Consider the following 22,357-nt stretch of genomic DNA (forward strand, 5'->3'; position numbering starts at 1 on the left):
TGAACCATGACTGCAGAGATACAGGAACGTTGGCTGTAGTTATTAGCAGAGCATGCAGCTCGCTTTACTGCTAAGCACCTACGTGAGCCTCCTCACGGTCCAAGTTGTCTGCACTGGGATTTCAGAGAAACTATACAATATTTCTGTTTCTTTCCTGCCCCTCCCTCGGTCTGACTGCATGTGTCACTGCCTTTCAAGAACAGACTGCTGCCAACTCATCCAGCCCGGCTGTAAGCCTCACCCTGTGTCATTTTAGCTTTATGGGAACCATCCCTTGCTGCTGACCTCTCTCTCTGTTTCTTCAGAGCACCAGGTATCAGTTCTTGGTGTCATATCTTGGAGTATTTGTGTGCAGTTCTGCTGTCCTCAATATGGAGGACATGGAGCTGTTGGAGCAAGTCCAGAGGAAGCCACAAGGATGATCAGGGGCTGGAGCACCTCTCGTATGAAGACAGGCTGAGAAAGTTGGAGCTGTTCAGCCTGGAAAAGAGAAGGTGCGTGGAGACCTCAGAGCAGCTTCCAGTGTCTGAAGGGGGCTACAAGGATGATGGAGAGGGACTCTTCATCAGGGACTGTAGAGATAGGACAAGGGATGATGGGTTCAAACTGAAACAGAGGAAGGTCAGGTTAGATATAAGGAAGGAGTTCTTTACTGTGAGGGTGGTGAGGCACTGCAACAGGCCGCCCAAAGAAGTGGTAAATGCTCCATCCCTGGCAGTGCTCAAGGCCAGGTTGGACAGAGCCTTGGGTGACATGGTTTAGTGTGAGATGTCCCAGCCCATGGCAGGGGGGGTTGGAACTGGATGATCTTAAGGTCCTTTCCTATGATTCTATAATTTCTCTGTGCTCCGCTCGCCTTGGAAGGTTTTTCCACAATAGGCAAGGAACCACTTAGAAAAGGAATCTGTTTTTACGCAGCTGTTTCAGTGCTGTGTGTGACTGTAGTTCTGCTTCCTACAAGCAGCCTTAGTAAGGTTGGAGCAGGAAGGCACTACCCAGGCACACCTGTACCTCTGTAATTCCAGGCTGGATACATGGGCAGCTCCCAAGAAGAGGCTTGCAGCAGCCTGCTCTGCCTGGCACCTGCACCAGCCCTCTTGGGGCCTGCCACAGCATCAAGCCACCTTCCATCCCACCCCACATCACCAAGCGTGTCCCAGCCAGACTCCAGACATTCCCTTTCACGCACACAGGGTTCCACACCCACCTTTAACCTGATTAGACTTGGCTCTCGCTTGTACCACCTGATTTATACGCAGCACTAAAGACTGCAGGCTCAGAGGTCTGTAGCATCCCAGTTATTAATCACAGGGTGCCAGATTTGGGAGATGTTTTCCACAGAGTGAAAGCAGGGCAAGGTTGTCTGCCCTCAAATTTCGCAATGCAGAGATGAAGTCCTGGAGCGGAATGTTGTTTAGATCAAAACACAGACCTTTAGGAAACTTACACGTTAACTGCAACCCTGTTCTGTACGTGGTGCTTAACTACACCAAAGTCAGGTCAGGGTAAAACCCTACCTGTGTCAGATGGCTGCTGTCTGTGCTTACATCAAATTCCATAAGGGATTTCACTGCTGCCTTTAGCATGTGTTACGCAGCAGACAACACACACACACCCCCCATAGTTTTCTGAAACCTCAGGCTAAATAATCCTGTTCTTCGCATTCTCTCCCTGTTCTCTGTAGGAAAATGTCTTGCTTGTGCTTGCTCTGTGGACCAACCTGCAAAATACTTTTCTTTTGCTGGTCTTAAAAGCCACTCTCCAGATTTTTTTTTCAGGATATTTTCATTCTTAACCATCACCTGGATCCTGGCCAGTGGGAAACATTCATCTCTTAAACTTTACAGCCTGGTACCATCCTCGCCTTCTGCTCTCCCCGTGCTGTGCTCTGCTTATCTCGGTGTCACTAAGGAATGCAGGGCTCATCCCGAGCATTCCTGCAGGCAGAGAGGTTTTGTGCAGCACTGAATCAGCCCCAGGGAGGGGGCATCTGTTTCAGCTCTTTGTGCATCATCCATGTGAAAAGACTGACAAAAATGCCCGCCTTTACTAAACATTCCCCCAGGTTGCCACCGAAACTCTTGGAAACAGAGAAAAAAGGAGAAGAATAACCTGAAGAAAGACAGTAACATGAGAACAGGCCAAAGTGACTCATAAAGGGAAAACTCTGCCTGCTGCTACCAGATGATTTCAGAGAAACTGGTGAGAAAAGGGCTGCTGTCTGCCCTGGGGAATCTTCACCAATACCTGGGCAGCTGTTTGGGATGTAGTACCACAGCAGTAATATTCCAGATGATTAAAGTTGGCAGCTAGTCAAAGAGCAGGGAAAATACAACGCCTGCCTCAAAAAGTGGGTATCCAAAAGCAGAAACAAAGGTGGGAAATGAAAAGTTCCTTTTCCAAGGATGCTCTGCTCCTTGCAAGAGGTTCTCTGTATCGCTCAGAAAACAAGCGCCTCTGGGCAAAGGCTCCACCTCCCTTCACCCTCACTGAAGTGAGTGCTCCACTTGCTGGGCTGCTCTTCCAGTCTTACAAGGCTTGTCTCAGTCTCCCAAATGAAGTCAGGGTTGAACATGTTAGAAATAAGGCAGCGTTTGGCTCACCAGGTTTCGTGGAGTAGCTTCTTTAAGAGATTAAAAACACTGAAATAACCAATGACCAGTCACTGTCTGTAAACACTGAGCTAAGGGCAGCAAACACAAAATGGGTACTTAGCCCAAGGCAGAGTGAGGCCACCTCCCTGCTTCCCAGCTTTCCCAAAGAAAGCCAGAGGGAAGGCAAAGCTTCCAGCAGCCCGGCTGGAGCTGGACTTTCCTCTTATTACACCAAATTCCTCAGATTTTTGTAACCTGCTCCAGTTTGCCCTTTGAGCCTCAGAGTGCAGATCCCTGATGGTACCTGTTAGTGTGCACGTGCTCCTGGGCAGGGCCCGAGTGCAGGCCTGCGAGCTGCTCCACCAGGATTAATCTGTGGGATTAGCCCCTCGTTTAGGAAACTATTTGTCTTGCCTCAGAGCCATTCCACACAGGAACAATATGTACATCCCATCCAGTCTCCCAGGGAACCGCAATGGCTCCAGAGAGTCCTACTAAAAGACCCTATCTTGTTCTGTGGATGTTCTGGTGTTTTTCAAGGCTCTCTCCTCACCCAGATAATGAATGACATGGTCAATAGATAAGGGCTGTACATGCAGGCTCAAGGTTTTGGGGAAAACAAGACCTTTATCTGCACTTGAGCACTGAAGCATACAGGTCTTCATTGCCTTCATGTCATGGATCTAGTCTGTTGTCCTCAGGAATGGAAAACACTGATCACTGTTCTCCTTGGTAGTTTTAATTGTCTTACAGCAGCAACTGAACCATCACCCTTTTGCTTTTACTTTGGAGCTGTCTCTTCCAGTTCATCCATTCCTACTTCCTGGCTTTACAAACAGCTCTCAAACAGCCTAATTATTATTTGAATTATGGGAATGCTGAGAAACCCAGCCCAGGGCAGGTCCCTTGGTGGGAGATGTTTTACACTGTCAGCCTTACTTATCCAGCAAAGGATGAGAGAAGTAGCAGGAAGGGAATTCTCCCAAGCCATGTGGTACAGCAGATGCAGAGAGAGAACACAACCCACACACAGCAGGACTGAGAGATGCCTCCCAAATCCATCACATGCAGCACGAGATGCCACAGGCCCTCTCCATCAGCCAAGAGAATTCCTCTCTGCAGGAGCAGCTCCTGACATTTCGCAAAGGGCCTCCTTAGAACAGTCGTTTGTCCCACATGAACACTTCCAGGACTTACTCCCAAGTGCAGGAGTTTTAGAGACAGTTATAAACACTTGAAGCCTTTTACTGGCGCCCAGACAAAGCGACCAAAGCCCATGTCAGCAGACACAGCCTTGCCACAGACATCATCCCGACCTGCCAGCAAAGAAACAACAGCAAGTCCTCTCCCTTCCCCCGTCAGTGGCAGACGTGAGAGTCGGGACTACAAACACTGCTCTTTTCCCTTTCCCCCTCTCTGCTTAGACAAAGAGGGAGCAGCCCTGCCTGAGTGTTAGGAAATAAGAGCCCTCCCACCCACCTCCTGCTAGGGCCAAGGGAGCGGGAAAGCTGCCTGGAGCCACCCCCTCTCCAGGCTGGGGAAAAGCTGGATGCGGGGGAGCGAGCCTGGAACAAACCTCGGCTGCGCTTGTGGGCAGAGCCGCGAGCAGGGAAAGCTGGGAACAGGCAAGAGGCATTTCACGCTCCTGGCTGAGTCACCACCGTGCATAAAACCAAGGCCGGGCAGTCAGAGCCACGCAGAGTTGGAGGCACGAGGCGCCGGGACTTCGGGACAGGTATGTGCAAGCGGATGCGGTTTTGAGGCAGGGACTCAGATTAAATCTAAGATCAGCATCTAACAGTCCAAATCCTCCCATCCTCTCCTTGCCATGTGCTGGGGAGCAGGGAATCCAGCAGCTCCAGTGACTGGGAAGCCCTGAGGCTGCTTGGCTCTTGGACTGTTCCACATGACAAAAAGGACACAGGCAACCAAAATATGCTGCTTTTGCTGGTCAAATAAACTATTTTCCTGGTCCCTACTTCAAACCTGGGGTGGCAGCAACAGATGATGGTCTGCGGAAGCCCTGGCACCATACAGGGAACAGCAAGTCGCTATTAAGGCTTGGATTAAGCCTGAGATATTTCGTAGCACATGGGACTTCAGTCACATCCCTACACTGTAATGTACTTCTGGATGAGGAATGATCATCATGATGCCTGGCAGCACAAAGACTCAGCAAGAGCAGCATTAGTTCTGGGCTGTGGTTCGATAACCTGTGCAGCCTTGGACAAGTGATTTAGGGCTTTTAATCTTTTTCGGAATGACAAAGACATTTGGTGGGGTGGGGTTGGGATGAGGGAGCACAGAGGGAGATGTAACACTCAATAACATGTTTCTTGGTACGCAGGCCTTGGGGCTGCTCTCAGTTTCTAAGCACTTCTACTGAAAGGTGGTTCAGGAGCTGCATTTTCAGCACATCCTTTCCTCAGCAGTTGGGGTGCATTGAATGGTGTGCGGCACTCACATGCAGCAGGGCCCCAGCCCTGCCACCGCCCGGCAGACAGGCTCCAGGGCGCTGCAGGAGCAGAGGAGGGCGAGTCTCAAAGCGCCGTTGGGGTCCCCACCGTTGGTGTCACTCAGAACAAGGCTGAACTGCCCTGGCAGAGCCCACACAAGCCCCAGGGTTTTGATGTGAAGGGAAGGAAAGCCCTTCCTAACACAGAAAAGGCTTTTTTTTTTACCTGCCCACCCCATTGCAGCTCAGCCCACCTGGAGCTCCCATGTCCTTTACTGTCTGACAACCCTCCCCTGCCTTTGGATGCACACATTTGATTTATACAGAAAAAAAAATCCCTTGCCACACTCACCTGATCCCAGCCCTGTTGCTTGGGTACCACCCCATTAGATAGTTCTTCCCAGTGGGCTGGACACTGCAGCATGACTGCCCTGTAGAGAGCAATACATAATAATACATAGAAGTCAAGTCCCATAACATGGTGATACCCTCTCCTGCAGCTTGTCCAGTATAGCACCAACTGGTATTTTTACACTGGAGTACCCCTGTGCTGCTGCAGAGTTCACCTCTGACCCTGTTGCTGTGCTGGGTGCCAGGCTGGTACTGAGGGTACTGATGTGAGAACCAAACACCTGATAACAATTTGGTTGCTTTCTGCATGGAGAACTGTAGGTACTTTTAGAATTGCACAATGCTCCTGTCCCCAAAGGTTCTATGATTACTTAGGCTTAATTACAGGAGAGATACTAATTATCACTTTATCCGCTCTCTGGATGCAGTAGGAAAGGACTTAAACAAATGCCTTCACTTTTACATAGCTTGTTACTGCCTGGAGGGATTTTAATTTAGCTCATAATGCTGATGTTTTGTGATGTTTTGTTTTCTCCTTCCTGAAACAAAACCCAAACAGAGTTCATTGCAAGCCACATAGGAGAAAGATGTTTTCACGCTTGCTCATCCTCTCTCTGCTGGTGGGGAACACTGTGTCCAGCCCAGTGAGCAGAGCAGAGCCTGCAGCATCCAGGGACATCACCCCCTTTTTCCAGCTGGCTCACGAAGACCCTTGGGAGAACGTTAATCTCACCAGCATACCCTGTGAGGATCGCAAGAACAGGACCTGGATCACCCTGCAGCTGACCAACAGCAGCCTCACGGCTTTCCCTGCCTGCCTTCCAGAGGTACTGGAAACCTTGGATCTCAGCAACAACCTCTTAGAAGAGATGAATGGCACAGAGATAGCAAACCTCCCACGGCTGCGTGTCCTCTCCTTGCGGCAGAACCAGCTCTGGTCAGTTAGATGGGGATCCGAAGCCCTCAGCAGCCTCCTTTCCCTGGATTTAAGCTTCAACAAGCTGTCATCTGTGCCATCATGCCACAGCTCTGCCCTGCCTAACTTGAGGTGGTTGTCCCTGGCTGGAAATCCACTGATTGAAATCCAGCCTCTGGCTTTCTCCTGTTACCCTCAGCTACAGTTCCTCAACCTCTCTGCAACGCTGCTGGGCCAAGATGACAGCAGAGGAATTAGAGAGTCTGCTTTTGCCATCAGCACATCTCCCAGTGAGGCCACAAACAGGCCTGGAAACATCAGCGTGCTTGATCTGAGCAGGACCTTTCTTGAGAAAAGTAAGTTTCTGGACTTCCCACTGTAAGCATGGGGCTTGGTCAGGCTGGGGGGGGAGCATTAGACTTGCACAGACCAGACACCATGAAGCAGGACTACTTGTCCCAGTGTAGTCACCCATCTCCCTCCTAATCCCACTGTCTGCTACTGACAGTCATCCCACTGTCAGCCCTGAGATTAGTTGGGACACAGGAGGAAACTAATCACTCTTTCCTGAAATCCTTCTTTGTCTCTCCCCTCAGTTACACTGTGCTTTATACCGCTGCACTGAAGTAGCACAGAGAGAGGCTTTCTGTGTCAACTGCAACCAGCCAAATCCTTCCTCACAGTGAGACAATCCCTGCCCTGAGCAATGTACAGCATGATTTGTCTCTGTCTGCCTTCCCTGCCAGCCTCAGTTTATAACTGAGGTGCTGAGGCAGACAGATGTCAGATGCGTTGCGCAGCTGCTTTCAGCCTGGGACATATAGCCAGGACTTTAGGGACTCCTCAAGCCAGAGGTTTCACCCCAACTCACATTTAACAGATATACCACCAAAGTTCTGCCATGAATTTCCCTAATCCCTGTTGTGGTAGTGAGTTACACAACTCAGTTGTGGGATGGAAAGGGACTTTTGTGTAAGACCTACACAAAGTTCTTTCAGTTTCATGCCTCTCAGCTCTTTTTTCTGTACTAGGACAAATAAGATACTTGCCTTTCTCACACCAGTCATGACTGCATAGACCTCCCTAATCTCCCCCCATCCACCACTTTCTGAGCTGAGAAATCCCTGTTCATTTAATCTCACCTAACAGGAAAGCTGTTCCATATCTCTTATCAGCTTTATTGCCCTTCTATCTTCCCTTCTTTTCCTCTGCTCTACAACAGCATGACCTGTGGGTAACACTACAAAAACGTGTTTGCACTGGTGTTTATACACTGCTGTGCTGATGTTTGTTCTGTTCCTTTCCCAAAGAGCTGCAGAAGACCACAGAGACAATTGTTTTATCTCTATGAATTCAAACCCTTCTTTCTAGGCAGAAAGCCACAGGCATGTTCTGTTTAGGCAACAGGTATAAACCTTTTCTCTGCTTCAGTTCAGCCAGAGTGGACCAGAGACTTGCCCAACCTCAGATCACTTCACCTGACAAAGATGTCACAGTTAAGAAGCCTCGATACTGACTTCTTCAAGTCCATGCCTGCTCTCCAGGAGCTGAACTGTCAAGACTCCCACTTGCTGGCTTTTGTGCAGACAGAGATGTTTGACAACGCTCCTCATCTGAGCCAGCTCTCGTTTGAGAAGTGAGTTATTTTCTGTTCTGTTCTTCCTCACATCACATTGCCTTTGCCTCACATGGTGCCTGGGAGCTGATTTGTATGCAGTTTGCTTGTGATCAGGTATTTAGGAAGGAGGTATGGGCTTGCATGCCATGCTCAGATATGGCATGTAAAGCCTGTGATGGAGACCTGCAGAAGAGCTGATGCGGCTCAAAAAGGTGGCATGAGACTCATATCACAGTTACTGGTTGCTTGAGATAACATCCATCATGCTCCCACTCTTCATCCAACGGATGAATTCATCTAGCACTGTTAAAATTAGCATAGATCCACTGAAACCCACTTGTGATACAGCCCATGGTTCCAACATCTACAATGGCAATGTCTCACCAGAGGAGAAGCAGGTCACTGAGGATTTGTTGCCTTACAAAGGATGAATGCTGGATGAAATCTGCACCATGGAAGCATTCAAAAATCCTGTCCCTCCTGCTTTTAGTGTGAGAGATTAATATAGTTCCGTGTTCAGCACCAGTAAAAGCAATGGTTGGGTCCTTATCCTAGAGGTAATAAGAGCAGATAAACTGTACACAGAACAGTCAGCAAAAAGGAAAAGATTTGGAGCACCTCCAAAGATGTCTGTAATACAGGCCCAGATTATAAGGGTATCAGAATACAAATACTACTTGAGCGTTGGCTGTGGTCTAGGAACACAGTTTCAGGAAAATATGGCCATTTATGCAAAAAAAAAACCAACAACAAACCCAGTGGATTCCTTCCCCCACTGGATTTACACAGCACTTTACAATAGCTGCAGGAACACCAGTTCCAAGTGCTAAAAATCATGACCCAAACTTAAAAAAAACCAAAGGAGTAGCAGTTAGTCTCAGACAAAAGAGAGCATCTTCTGAGCACTCTGCAGGGAGGTCACATTATCACTCAGCAGTTTAACAGTAAAGGTAAACAAGGTCTTCCTGTATTAGTCATTTGACTTCAGTAGGTGTGAGTCTATAGTATTAAAGACTCAATTAACACGACAGAGGATGACTGGCACAGAGAAAGCCATTAAAAGCAGAGTGAGAAAGAAGCTGCAGAAATGGTATAGTAAAAAGTGGAGCTGAATGTGGGACTTAATGGCAGAGGGGAGATCATGATTTACAGAAGACCCTTGCTAAATGCCAGGTCCTTTCCCTTCCAGCTGCCATCTCCCAAGGTGTTACCCCTTAGGATGCTTTTGTTATGCGTTAACACACAGCAGGTACACGGTGCAAATTGGAGATGGGCAGGTATTAGCCTGGACTACAGTGCAGGACAGTGGTGTTGATAACTGGCTGCTTTCAAGGGAACTGGGAATATTGCTTTGTCTTGCACATGCTGGGACACTAAGCACGCTGCAGTGCTTGGAAGGTGTCTCAGGTTTGCTAATTATTGCATTTGTCATCTTGTAGCTGTAACCTGAGTTCCTTTAATCCTTGGAATACCAATTCCTCGGGTAACATCATCATCAACTTGTATGGAAATCCTCTGATATGCGACTGCCAGCTCTCCTGGCTGCTCTCCAAGCCCAAGAAAGTTGTGCTGCAAAAGTAAGTGAGTTCAAGGAGTTTAAGTAATGCTCTTAAAACACAACTTGAATATGTCATTTATTTGGGGACCAAACATTCGCTACCATATCAGTTACTCAAATTCCTTCTCTTTTTCCCTTCCACAAGTGGTAGAAATGCAAAGTGAAGTCCCCTTCAGGGACGAAGTGTGGCTGAATTATCCTTGAATGTGGACAAAATTCAATGGGCACAGCTAGAACAGTATAAAGTGTTGTTAGCCCTGCATTCTACTTTAAGAAGTCTGTTACCCAGAGATAAAAAATGAACTGCCTTGGTGGGCCAGGACTGGGAGCTGGAACTGAAAGACTTTGCAAGAACTTTAGCACATCATTTCCTCCGTGTATTCCCAAAGCCTGCATCAGCACAGGCAGTCAACAAACACCCTTGCAAATAGCACCACTTGTCACCTATTGTTTCCATGCTCTCCTAGGGGTTTACAGAATAATTACAATAAACTGTACTTAAAAGGAGTACTTTGCATATGTATGATGTCTCTGCTATTTGAAAGGCCACCAAGAAGGTTTGTCAGAGAGAGCAGGGAAGTAGATTGTTTCTCACCAGGATGGGCTTAGCAGTTGCATCCTCTTCAAAAACATGGGAGGTCTGAGTAAAGAAAGAACTTACTCAGACATTGAAAGGCTTAAAGAAAGAGGTTAGTCATTTAAAGCACGTCCCATGTCAGCACAGCTCCAGCTGCCTAAACCAGCTGGCTTAAGGATCTTGTTACATCTCTGAGTGTACTCCCCTCTTAGTGTAAGCATTAAAGTCTGACCCTTCACGACAAGTTGCCTTGACCCCATCACTCTTGCTAAGGTTTGCAGTCCTTGCACCAAAGGATGCTTTCTCTCAGGCAAAAGATATTCCTGTGCCTTAGAAAAACAGAAAGCCAGTCAGCTAAACTCCCAGTGCTGTGGAAAGCCATCTGCCAAGCGCAGGACTACTGTTATGACAACTTAGGTCTGGTCCAGCTTTCAGGTCTTCTTTAATGTAAAGACTGGGTTTGGACAGCAGGTTGCAAATTCCAATCTAAGATGCCTTACAAGAGCTTGTAATGTACTTGTGGATCGTGTCTATTCTACCTTGTTCCCTCTGCAGGGCTTGGGAGACTTTTTGCTACATATCCCAGGAAGATTGGGGCAGACCTTCAACATCTTTGTCACTGCTAGAGCTCTACAACAAATGCCAGTCTGAGGGAAACGTTACGCTGCCCGATTCAAACACACCCTCTCCAGAACATGATGCTTTCAGCCTCACCAGTTACAATGCCACTGCTGTAGTAACAACAACAGATGCTGCTCAACTAACCCAAGACGCTTATATCAGCTCCCTAATTCAGATGAATGTAATGAGCACAACGGCAGCCAACCCAACTGAGCTGATGCTCACAAAGGCCAACAGTTCCTCCCACAAGGAGGAGGCAGTTTCCAAATCCACGAGCACCCATGAGAAGGAGGCAGTTACTGAAACCATGAGCACCCACAAGGAGGAGGCAGTTTCCCAATCCACAAACACCCATGAGGAGAAGGCAGTTACTGAATCCATGAGCACCCACGAGGAGGCAGTTTCCAGATCCATGAGCACCCACAAGGAGGAGGTATCCATCAGCACCCAAAAGGAGGAGCCAGTTTCTGAACCCATGAGCAATTCTCCTTCCTTGGTGTCTGTAACCACCTCCCCGGGTTCTCTCAAACTGTTCTATGATCACTCCTCAGATCATGGCTCCACGATTCAAACTGAAACAGACCAGCTAAAGATAGAGCTCAGAACAACCACCTCAGCGTTTCCCCAGGAAGGCACATCCAACCAGCCCACTACTGATTATTCTACTACAGCAATGGGAAGCCCCAATGCCACTGATCCTAACTCCTTTGCCCTTTATGTTGAGGAAGGTACAGCACAAACAAGCCTCCCTCAGCTGAACTCCACAAGGACCACTGTTCGCTCACAGCCTGCATCCACCAAAGGTACAGCACAAACAAGCCTCCCACAGCTGAACTCCACAAGGACCACTACTCGCTCACAGCCTGCATCCACCAGATCACTGATACACTATGTAGATGACTATGACTACGACGAACAGTCAACACAAACCCCAGTGCAAGTGCCATACACCTCCTGTGACTACAATCCTTGCAGGCACCTTCAGAAGCCATGCAGTGAACTTCAGAGAGAATCCAGATGTTTATGCCCTGGCATGTCGAGGGAGGATGAGGTTCCTGATGCACCGAGGCTCAGAGAGGTGTCTGAAGTCACGGACAGCTCTGCACAGATACGCTGGTGTGCCCCAAATTCAGTTGTTCACACCTATGAGCTGATGTTTCATGCCCAAGGCAATGAGGACAGACAGCTCGTTCTGGACAATATTTATTCCACAGCAAGGCAGCACACTCTGTATAATCTACTACCATACACCACTTACCACATTTGTGTGACTGCTTCCAACAAAGCAGGGTCAAGCCAGACAACAGTGCAGGGAATTCCAGATAATTCATGCACTAGATTTAAAACAAAGCCCAGCTACAAGTCTGTCTTTGCTGCTCTGTCTGCAGCAAGTGGACTCTTTCTCATTTCCACAATTATTTTGTCTGTATGCCTGTGTAAGGCATGCAAAAAGCCTCAGAGTGAGCAGTATGGTACACACTTAGTCTCTTATAAGAACCCAGCATTTGATTATCCTTTAAAACTACAAACCAGTAATTAGCTCTGGGTCACTGTTCTGCACATTCCAAGCTCATTGTCTCTTATCACCTTGGTATGTTTGCCTGAGACTCTCCAAACATCCTTCAGCAAAACTATGAAACATCAGACTTCATAGCCCTTATGTTTCTAAGGGACAGAAAAACACACAAAAACTAATAATGACGGTAGTCAAACAGAAGAAAGTCTTTGGACTCTTGGCCACGTGCTAAGCAGCAGCAAACCTGGACACTCACCTTGAAGAGCTGTATGATCACTTACAAATTCATCAGCATGCGTTTCACACAGTCAGAGACTGCTTTGCCAGCTGTCTGCCTCCAGTCTCCCTCATGGATACAGTGCTGAGAGCCATGACCAAGGTGCATCTAGCTAAGATGGACTCTGCTTTTATACTTATAAATGAAGTTGGGCTTTCAGTTTCTTCTAATGTCCATATAAAGGTATCGCCCAAAAAGAGAGTATTACTGGAAGGACTGAGAGAAAGATCTCCCTGAGCTGAGTGGCAAGGTGCTGTGCAAGTCTAACTCCACTAAATAACTCCAGCAACTGCTCAGTGCAGCTTCACTTCAGGAGAGAGAAGCATGAAGATTAATTGTATAAAAGGACAGTTCAGGATCCTTAGGACCAGGATAATTGTTTCGTTCTGACTTTGTATGATGTTTTCCACAACTGAGGCTCCCGAGTGCTACCACAACACCAGCTTACAGGCAGTGAGGAGTTTTCAGTACAGCAGTAGCCCACAGAAGGGAAGAGGCCATGTTAGCATTTGATTCAGAATTGATTGTAAGCAGGGATGATTGCTCAGTCCTATCTACAGATTTAGCAGGCTGACGATTTACCTCCTACAGAGGCAAAGAGCCAAGTAATGAAACAATTTGATGTGCGTGTTGCTGAGACTAAAAACCTGAAATCCCATCCACTCACAGCAGTTACACAGACATTTTTCAGATGTACTTTTGGGTCCTAACTTCTGCTACAGAAATCATAAGAGATGCTGAGAATCCCAGTTCTTCAGCAGCTTTGAGCTTGCCATTAACATTCAAAGGTGTTTGTGTAAGGGGAGGTGTTTGCCCCATCAAATACTTCCTACTCAGAGACCAAAACGTTTATGTTCCAGTGGCTGTGTGTTTCTGCTGCTGTTCACTGCTGTATAGAGACAAGATATAAACTCCCCCAGAGATTTCAGAGTGCAGAAGGTACAGTGTAAAAGAGTCTCTGTTCTGTTTATTTGGGGTTTTTTAATGCTTCCAGTATTGATGGAAATAAAAGCTAGAGTTGAGCTCTGGTTCTTTGTTAAAGACCTAGATCTTTGTGTTGTTTTACCATCTACAGTGTTTAGCCTGAGAAATTAACTCAAACATTTTCTGGTTTGGAACAGACTTTGAGCATAAAGTAATGCTTTAATTATGGTAAATTCATGTTATTTGATATCCCAAGAGCTTTCATTTTGTATGTGCATAAGGTGTCCTGTGCCATCCTCACCACTACAGCTCATAGTCCTTTCATGCAGGTTTGTCCCTTACCCTACACCAGTGCTGGGAATGACACCACCATTCATTGCACATTCCTGTGTGTCTGTCCCTAGCTGCTGAGCTTGGCTGACTCAAACTCACAACAGAGGTAACACACAATGGAGAAGCCAGGATAGCATCATCTTTCACTCCGAAAATCATGTTCACATTCTGGTAGTTCAGACCTTTCTTTGCTTGGTCTTCGTTTCTCATCTTTATGTCTGGTCTGCATTTTCTGGAGAGTCTGTCTAGTGAACAGGCACAGGTGCCAAACTTAACTTGCAGTGAGCAAGGACCACCCCAAATCAGGGCAAAAATCATACACTCCCTTGTGTTTGTACAACATAGGTCTAAGAGACCTTGACTGGGGTCTTTGGTATTATCAGAAACAGAAACAAAGCACAGCAAAAGAAGAGATTTGTGAATCTGAGTGCGTTTAACTAATGACCAACTTCACTCTGTTGTCTTCTCCTCCCTCTATTTGAATCAGTGCTTCTCTTACTTCACTTTTCCTGTGATTTGTGCTACAACCACTCTTCCCTGAATACATTCTATATGCACTTGGATATAACTCGCAAGTTACAGAAGCTAATGGCTTTATTCTGCCATACTTCAAACATTCCAGCTTGGATAAGAAAGCCTGTATTTACACCCAGAACTTGTGTGTCTGGTAAATAGTTGCTGCAGCCCAAGAACAGGTAAAATGACAGTCATTCAAATCATTTGAGTAAGTCACAGTATTTTCAAAGCAAGTATTCAAGTAGAAAACCTTTCTCTGACAGCACTGCCTGTTGCTACTTCTTAAAACCAATGTATACTCCTAGAAAAACTGAATCATCACATTTTCCCCTCTGGACTTTTTATTGTAGCTGCTCCTACTGATTTAGAAAGTAAGCCCTAAAAAGTAAGCAATGTTTTAATCAAAAGGGTAAGGTTATCTTGAAGCCTATTTGCTGGCTTCTACATAATCCAAATATAACTGCAGAAGAAAGTTAATGCCACCCCCATTCCCTAACCTCAGAACACAAGTAATAACCAGTTTGGAGGTTTCCTGTATCTTCATTACTGTGGATGGACACAAGCCGGCTACCATAGCGCTGTTTGGGACTGGGGCAGTGAGTAAGCAACCAGGGAGCCAAACGGAAACTTTCCCACCCACTCTTAAAGCCGTGTTTGAAACCGCCCCAGCTTTGCTCCGCCTGGTGCTTCCTCCCCCTTTTCCTGTTCGCACTGAACAGCCAATCCTGTCGTACGTCCAAAGACACAAACCTTTGGCAGCATGGCTGGGGTACCCAAACAGCTCTGAAATGATTTTAAAAGCTAGCAAAAGCCAACCCATTCAAACCAAAATATAACTAGTAATCTACTCACTGTTTCACAGTTCAACTTGTCCTGTTTCTCCATGAGAAGAGGAAATGCAGAGAGCATTTAAATCTAGTTTTTGAAGAGGTGTGTAATTTTTAACCTGGCTTTTCTTCCCAAGAAGAAATTACCTGCATTCTGAAGAAACCTTCTCCATTCACTTGTCAAGGTCTTTCTTCTTTGTACAGAACCAAGTTCAAGCAAAGGAAGTCCAAAATAGCCAATGGGGCATGTGGGTCCCTCTCTCCTGGGTGCCATGGTGGAAGTGCATGCTTGCTCTGTCTCTAAATCAGTCACTGAGTCTCATGGAGTCTCCCAGTGGAAACACTCTGGGAAAAGGAGCTGATCCCTGGAAAGGCCTCCATACAGAAAAAAAAAATGGCCAGAACCCACACAGACAAATGACTTGCTGGGTGTGAGGATACAGAGAAGGACCACCTTGTCTTCAATGCAACAAATGCCATTTGGAGAATCAGTTATCAAGAGCCCTGTCCTGGGCAGCAGAAGCGGGTGGGTGCCCAGAGCAGCAGGATGAGGTGCTTCAGCCTGACCCACCTCAGTACCAGGAGGGACCATGCTTTTGAGAGTGGTCCCTGGCCAGAGGCGTGAGGGGCATTGAATGGACCAGCTGGGAGACAATGCAGCCCAAGGCAGGGAGCTCACATCATACCACTGGCTTTAGCAGCCTCTTTGTGCAGGGATGCAAAAACCAAACCTCCATGCTCACATAGCAAGCACTGCACAGGCACAGACGTACTCCTTTGCAGTGATCTCCAGAAAAAGGCATTCATGTGGTGTTGGAAACAAGGAAGCCTCTGAGGGTTCAGGGTCTTGCTTGCCAAGTCGCATCGGATTCCCGCTTTACCTGTGAAAGACAGAGATATTTATCACAGGTGTGAACACGTTCCGTGTTTGTGGAAACAGATACTCATAAAAGAACATGTTTAAACTCCTGGTGCTTTTGCTTTTTATCAGCTCTCCAAAGTATGCAGAGTTTGTTCCGAAGCAGGGCAATATACTACAACAGTAATTCCAATCTCTTTAAAAAGTAGTCAAGCAGGGCAACAAATAACAATATTATGGTGAAATATGTTCAGAGAACAATCCCCTACAAGGAGAGGCTGGTGTTCTGCTGTCACCTAGAGGGAGAAGGAGGAATCATCTCCTCAGGTGCATCACACTCGGCTTTTCCCCCAAAGAACTTAAGCCTGCACCCTACAGACCAAAGCTCACTTACACTACCCATGTGCTCGCCTCTGTTCGTCTGTGTATCCTCACCTACTAACCTCTGAATGGAAACAAAGCAGAAGTTCTAACGGTAGCAACAGTTCCAGTCCCTTAGATTGTAACTCAGCAGCTTATCTGTCCTTGTCTCTTAATTCGTTTTTGTAGCCTTATAACCAGGAGTTTCTCTGCCAACTTGTCACTGCTATAGAAAAATGTGCATTTCTTCTTAAGAGCAAGGAGAGGATTACTGTCTGGGAAAACCAGACCTGGTAAATCACTCTACAAGTGCAATAAGGTTTTAATATGTGGATTTTGGAAGCAAAGATCAGACCACATTCACTGCACTTACAGGAAAGAAAAAAAAAAGCAAGGATTTGTTGGGGGTTTGATTCAGCCTGGATAAAGATCAGGAACAGGTAAGTATGTTTATACTACCTGATATCTTGAATTTCATTTTGCTCATATCACTGTGTAGTATTACATCGTATTATTATTATAGTAATTCAGTGGGGATCTTCTAAGCAACTCTTGTCTGATTCTGATGATTCAACTGATGCTCATGGATTTTGTAGCTCAAGGGCACAGTGGCAACTTGTACAGCCCTGGGCAGACAAATGGACCACGCTCTGTGCCATTCCCCAGTACCCAGGCAGTATCGCTACCCCGATGTAGCATCTCTATGGCATCTGATTATTGGGTACATGAGCAGATCAGTGCTCTGGACCCATGGATACATATAATTGATCTGCCTGTATGCAAAAGGTAGGGTTTTGCATGCCCCTGTAACTATAGCGCCTCTGAAGAGTCAGGGGCTTCTAAGAAAGCATGAAATAAACAATCTCCTTTTACTGCTAGAGTTGACCACCTCTCATTTCAAGCTGACATTTCCCATGCCACAACACATTTTTAAAGGTATTTTGACAGTGTAGGTACCTTTAAAGTACAGTTTTTCAAAAAGAAAAGGTCTGAATTCATAGGAATCCCTTATAAGAAACCCTTCACAGGATTAGCAATGGTTACCCTACTGTCTTAGCAGAACACAACCACTGTAAAGAGAGTATTTTTATTCACTTCCAAACCACAGTGCAGCACTGGTTTTTTTGTGCCGCTACTTAATCCTCACACTTCAGCGCTGAATGACATTACCTACAAGTAGATGTAAGAAGTTAATACTTGTATGGCACTCTGTCTTTCCTGACATACTGCTACAGTGTACGTCTTCATTTTTGCTAGATCCTTTGTTGAAAGGTGAGCAGCCTTTTCCACTGTTTAGCATGGCTCTAAGATCATAGACATATATTTTTAAGAAACATAAGGGAGAAAAAAACCCTCAGAAAATACCAACAAGAAATGGAGGGAGTGTGAGAAAAGGGACAAAAACCTCCCTATCTTTACTATTCCTAGACCATTGGTACACCCAAAGTAGGAGAGAACCAAAGAAAAATCAAAAGAAATCAAGCAAAAGAATCCCAAGAAAAACAAAGCCCAGGATCGTTCACTGTGTCGTCCAGAAGGTGGAAGCAGCGATGCAGCCATCTCTGCCATGCAGGCGGGCACAGGCTAGCAGCTCCTGCTGAGCTCTAAGCACAGCTCAGACGTCAAGAGCGATAAATTCCGGGATGAAACTCCAGATAGAAGAGAAAAATAAAAACAATCACGCACTCAGCACTAGGTAGAGGCTTTCTTCTCCTCTGAAAAACTAACATTTACTTGCTGTGCAGCATGTTCTGTGCTGGGAAGGCAGGAATATTGCGTTTATTAAATGTTTAGAGGCTACTTGCTGTTATCAGAGCATGATTAAGTAATGGTACTTAATAACTGAGATAAGGCCATTAGGTGAAATGATGTCACCCTCTCTTTGGCAATCAGTCCTCATGCTGTCATCACTGCTGCCTTGAGAACACTGGGCAGGATATCTCCAGGAAAAAAGAGGAAGACACATGAGACTAATGCTCGTGTCCAACCAAGTGCAGTAAGTAGTAAAGATACACATCCGAGGCATTTTCATAGATGCAAATATTGCCAGAAGCCCCATTCTGTCCTAATTACGTGTTTAGGTATCTACTGATGATATTTGTGCTGTGAAGGTTGCTCAAGTTGCTGATATCGCATCAGAACTGGCAAGGATCACTTGGTATTAGGACACCATTTGACAAGATGCCGCACAAACTGCAGGCAAAAAAGTTTTATCATCTGACTGCTCCAAACTGGAAAGAGCTGGGGAAGGAAAATCAAGAGACAGAGAGGTGCCATGATCCACCCAGAATCACAAGCACTGTGTACAGCAGTGACTGTCAAAAAGGTTCCATGCTGACAGTGGTTCATTGCTTCTGCCTAAGTAAAATAGACCTTTGAAAGCCACAGCAGCACTGTGCTATTGACAAACATCCCAGAAGGACTCAACTCTGTCCTCACTGTGCCTTTAACTCAATATCCCCCGTCTCGGTGCAGCTGCCTATTCACACAAAGGCAGAAAACACAGAGCTTTTACCACATTGAGTCAGAACTGGCTGTAGGTCCAAGTCCTATTTGAAGGACAGATACTAAACATACAAATCTCATTTTTTCAAGACACTAAGCTAAAAAAAGCCCCATTACAACTCCAGCATCACGTGTGTGGGAGTTTTCTGTATGGTTTGTTATTGTTTCACTGCTCCTTGGGAATGCTGGAAAAGGTCACAACACCCAGAAATGATGGTAAGAGGGCAAGAAAAACAATATAATGCGTAGGCAATTCCAAGTCTAAACTCAGCTTTGAAACAAATGTGGAAGTGCTGATTCTGAACATGACTTAACAACATGTTTGCTCCTTTGGGTCTGCTGTCTGAAACCTCAACCTTCAACACGAAGCTGAACTTCAACAGCAAGTCTGACTGATGTTAAGGCATCTCAGGTAACTCCCATAAGCAGCACCAAATTACAAATACCTAAGAAATGTTTCTCCACAACCCCCTGCCTGGATCAATGTGAACAACTGACACACAGGTCAATGGGACATTGCAGGAATAAGCTTAACAATAAGGCTGCCACTAAATACACAGTAGTAAAAAGAAATAAATAATCTCTATTTCACATGGAATGAGGCAGTCAAAGTCCTAAATAAAACTCGGTTTGACAGCCTTACCTATCTGCTCAGCTCAATTACAGACAGCAGACACAAAATGAGTAATAAAACATAATGCCTGCTCTGGGTCAGCTGCCACCCAGTGACACCTTCAAACCTGCAATGACCCAAAATCAAACCAAACTCTAACCAAGGATGAAGGTGACAGTGGATGAGAACAACCTTTATATCAGCCGGATGACTCCTTTTAAATCCAGTGCAAACCTGATTGCATGAACGCCTACAGAAGCCTCAACCCCAACTCTGCCCCCCAGCTGTACAAAGGCAACCCTGACACACAAAAGTATTAGTAAGAAGGTAGCCACTAACCACAGCAGTCCTAAAGTTAGCTCAGCAGCTTGTTCCATACCAAGTAAAAACCCAGGCTCTCCACCCAGCAATGGAACAGACTCCAAATGATTCTTAACACTAATGAGGCTGGGTTTTGCCAAACAGAGCTACATGCAACAAGGTCACTGTCACAGCATTAGATCAAACTTCCATTTCCTCCAAAAATCCTGAAAAACAGCCTTCCAAAACCCAAAGGGGGCCTACAAGAAATCTGGAGAGGATGTGTTTCTGATGATTTTGAAGCTGATATAAAGCCATGTCAAGGTAGTAAACCTTTCCCCTGTCTATGACCTGGATGTATCCCTACCTTTATGTGTAAAACTGCTTTCTTCTCTGCCTGTTAAAAAATGAATATAAAAAGGCAATGACCATTCACTTCCAAAACCTTATCTCTATAAAGTCTCTGACAAAGAGCAGTTATCTAACATTCAATGATGCATAAATCCAGATAGGCTGAGAAAGTTAGGGCTGTTCAGCCTGGAGAAGAGAAGGCTGCGTGGAGACCTCAGAGCAGCCTTCCAGTATCTGAAGGGGGCTACAAGGATGCTGGACAGGGACTCTTCATCAGGGACTGTAGTGACAGGACAAGGGGTGATGGGTTAAAACTTAAACAGGGGAAGTTTAGATTGGATATAAGGAAGAAGTTCTTTACTGTGAGGGTGGTGAGGCACTGGAATGGGTTGCCCAGGGAGGTTGTGAATGCTCCATCCCTGGCGGTGTTCAAGGCCAGGCTGGACAGAGCCTTGGGTGACATGGGTTAGTGTGAGGTGTCCCTGCCCATGGCAGGGGGGTTGGAACTGGATGACGTTAAGGCAATTTCCAACTCAAACCATTCTGTGATTCTACGAAAAGAAATAAAAACCTACTAAAAATTGTTTAGAGGTGATGAAATAATGTGACTGTAAAATTTTTTTCCTTTCTTTCCAAGAACAGAACTGTCCAAGTGCTTGATTTCTGTGTATCACCACATAAAGTTGTTGCTGGCACTAGAATACTGCTCACCACGAGGACATAGAATCACAGAATAGTTAGGGTTGGAAAGGACCTTAAGATCATCCAGTTCCAACCCCCCTGCCATGGGCAGGGACACCTCACACTAAACCATGTCACCCAAGGCTCTGTCCAACTTGGCCTTGAACACCGCCAGGGATGGAACATTTGTCACTTCCCTGGGCAGCCAATTCCATGTTTCACTTGTAGGGAGCTCCTGCTACAGATACTCAGAAATGGAAAACAAGCTCAAGAGCTCACACCCTTGGCCTGTTTCTTACAACAGACTGTCTTAGCAGCACCTCACTAGTGCAGGGGCAGGTTTCTTATACAACTGTGCCTACACAAGAGCACTTCACTGGCACTGCAGTATTACGAATCCTGGCTCCTCACATCCAGTCAGAAAGAGAAATGCCATAAAAACCTACCTGGTTTAGATACTGGGTATTTTTCTCTCAGAGCTCTTTTGTGCCTTACTTTGTGTCTTGCTTTCATCACAGTACAAAATGAATTCCCTCTGTGGATTCAAGTACACACTTCACATCTTATCCATCTCATGTCTGCATCCTGTTCGACATGAAGGGTAGCATTTAAATAGCTACTTAGGAATTGCCCCCAGAAGACAAGTGTACAGAAGCTCCTTGTATCAACATAGCACTCAAGGCAGTATCATCCTAAGAGGTGTAAGCTATCTTTTACACTAATATTGTTTTTATTGATGATAAAGCCTGTCTTCCTACCATGCTGACACAAGCTGAACTGAGTCCCTCAGACACATGGGAAGATCAGCATGTTATGAAAACATACATTGCTTCTGTCTTTCCCTTTAATTCAACTTTACTTTCACTTGGTGACAAACCTAGTGCTCAAACCCCCTATTTGGCAGCAGGTTCTGCAAAACATTAAACCAACCAAGTGCTCAAGCCCTGCCCACCACAGCTGGAATAGCAGAGCTGCTCTTGGGCTTAGGAGGGGAAAATACAGGGAAAATAAAGGCAGAAGATCGGGCCCGTCTAGCCCTGGGTGAGACCAGAAAGGACACCGAGTTACAGATGCACTCCATCCACCACTAGTGGTTTATGTGGCACCAAGTGCTTTGCAAGAGCCCCATCCAACGTCCCTAACTGTGCAGCTGAATGCCACACAGCTGAGGACAGCCCAGTGATTTCACGGTCATTAACATGAGGAGAGTTATCCCTCCTCATAGCCGCAGGTCCCCTCAGGAAACGCCTTCCCTCAGGCTGCCCAGCCCGCCAGCGGGCCCCTTTCACCAGCCACTTCAGTGATGAGGAAACCCACGTACCCCTGCTACTGCGCTCTCCACGGCCCCAGCTCCGGCCGAGGGTCACACTGAGGGTGGGGACAGGCGGCGGGGTGCCGCCGGGGCAGAGGAACCCCTCAGATACCGATACCGCTGTCGGTACAAACACCTACACCCTCACCGACCCCTCCACCACAGCCGCTTCCCGCCTCCTCCCCTCACGCCGGCCGCGCCCCTTCGCCCCCCAGCGGCCACGGCGGCGGGCGGGAAACCTCGCAAGGCCCCCGCGCCGTTCATTCTACAAGCGGCAGCGAGTGTGTAGGTGT

The 22,357-nt window shown here is 46.5% G+C and overlaps 1 protein-coding gene and 1 long non-coding RNA gene across 3 annotated transcripts in view; one reads left to right on the plus strand and one right to left on the minus strand.

The window, feature by feature from the left end:
* The window catches only part of LOC133273305 (uncharacterized), a 48,373-nt gene extending 32,903 nt beyond the window's left edge, over positions 1 to 15,470 (minus strand). The window contains exon 1 of the long non-coding RNA XR_009744727.1: positions 15,109 to 15,470. This is a non-coding gene — a long non-coding RNA (uncharacterized LOC133273305). The remainder of the gene's footprint in view (positions 1 to 15,108) is intronic.
* On the plus strand, positions 5,966 to 12,590 carry LRRN4 (leucine rich repeat neuronal 4). 2 transcript variants are annotated; one of them, XM_061461553.1, is made up of 6 exons: positions 5,966 to 6,672; positions 7,748 to 7,952; positions 9,374 to 9,511; positions 10,625 to 11,090; positions 11,151 to 11,418; positions 11,494 to 12,590. In XM_061461553.1, the coding sequence occupies exons 1-6, from the start codon at positions 5,988 to 5,990 to the stop codon at positions 12,228 to 12,230; spliced, it is 2,499 nt and encodes an 832-aa protein (XP_061317537.1). In that variant the 5' UTR covers positions 5,966 to 5,987; the 3' UTR covers positions 12,231 to 12,590. The 2 variants fall into 2 exon arrangements, with proteins under 2 accessions (XP_061317537.1, XP_061317536.1); XM_061461552.1 differs by having other exon boundaries at positions 10,625 to 11,418.
* Positions 15,471 to 22,357: the final 6,887 nt, after the last annotated feature.

The sequence above is a fragment of the Pezoporus flaviventris genome, unplaced genomic scaffold, assembly GCF_033815535.1.
Source record: "Pezoporus flaviventris isolate CSIRO_AGI_PZ_B2104156 unplaced genomic scaffold, CSIRO_AGI_Pfla_v1 ptg000031l, whole genome shotgun sequence".
Taxonomy (NCBI): Eukaryota; Metazoa; Chordata; class Aves; order Psittaciformes; family Psittacidae; genus Pezoporus; species Pezoporus flaviventris.

What these genes read in the sequence shown, in the direction of transcription:
- LRRN4 (XM_061461552.1), top strand. Translation starts at nt 5,988, where the DNA reads ATGTTTTCACGCTTGCTCATCCTCTCTCTGCTGGTGGGGAACACTGTG. An exon ending in CAGGACCTTTCTTGAGAAAA is followed by an intron (nt 6,673 to 7,747) that starts GTAAGTTTCTGG and finishes TCTCTGCTTCAG; the next exon opens with TTCAGCCAGAGTGGACCAGA. An exon ending in TGCCCTTTATGTTGAGGAAG is followed by an intron (nt 11,419 to 11,493) that starts GTACAGCACAAA and finishes CATCCACCAAAG; the next exon opens with GTACAGCACAAACAAGCCTC.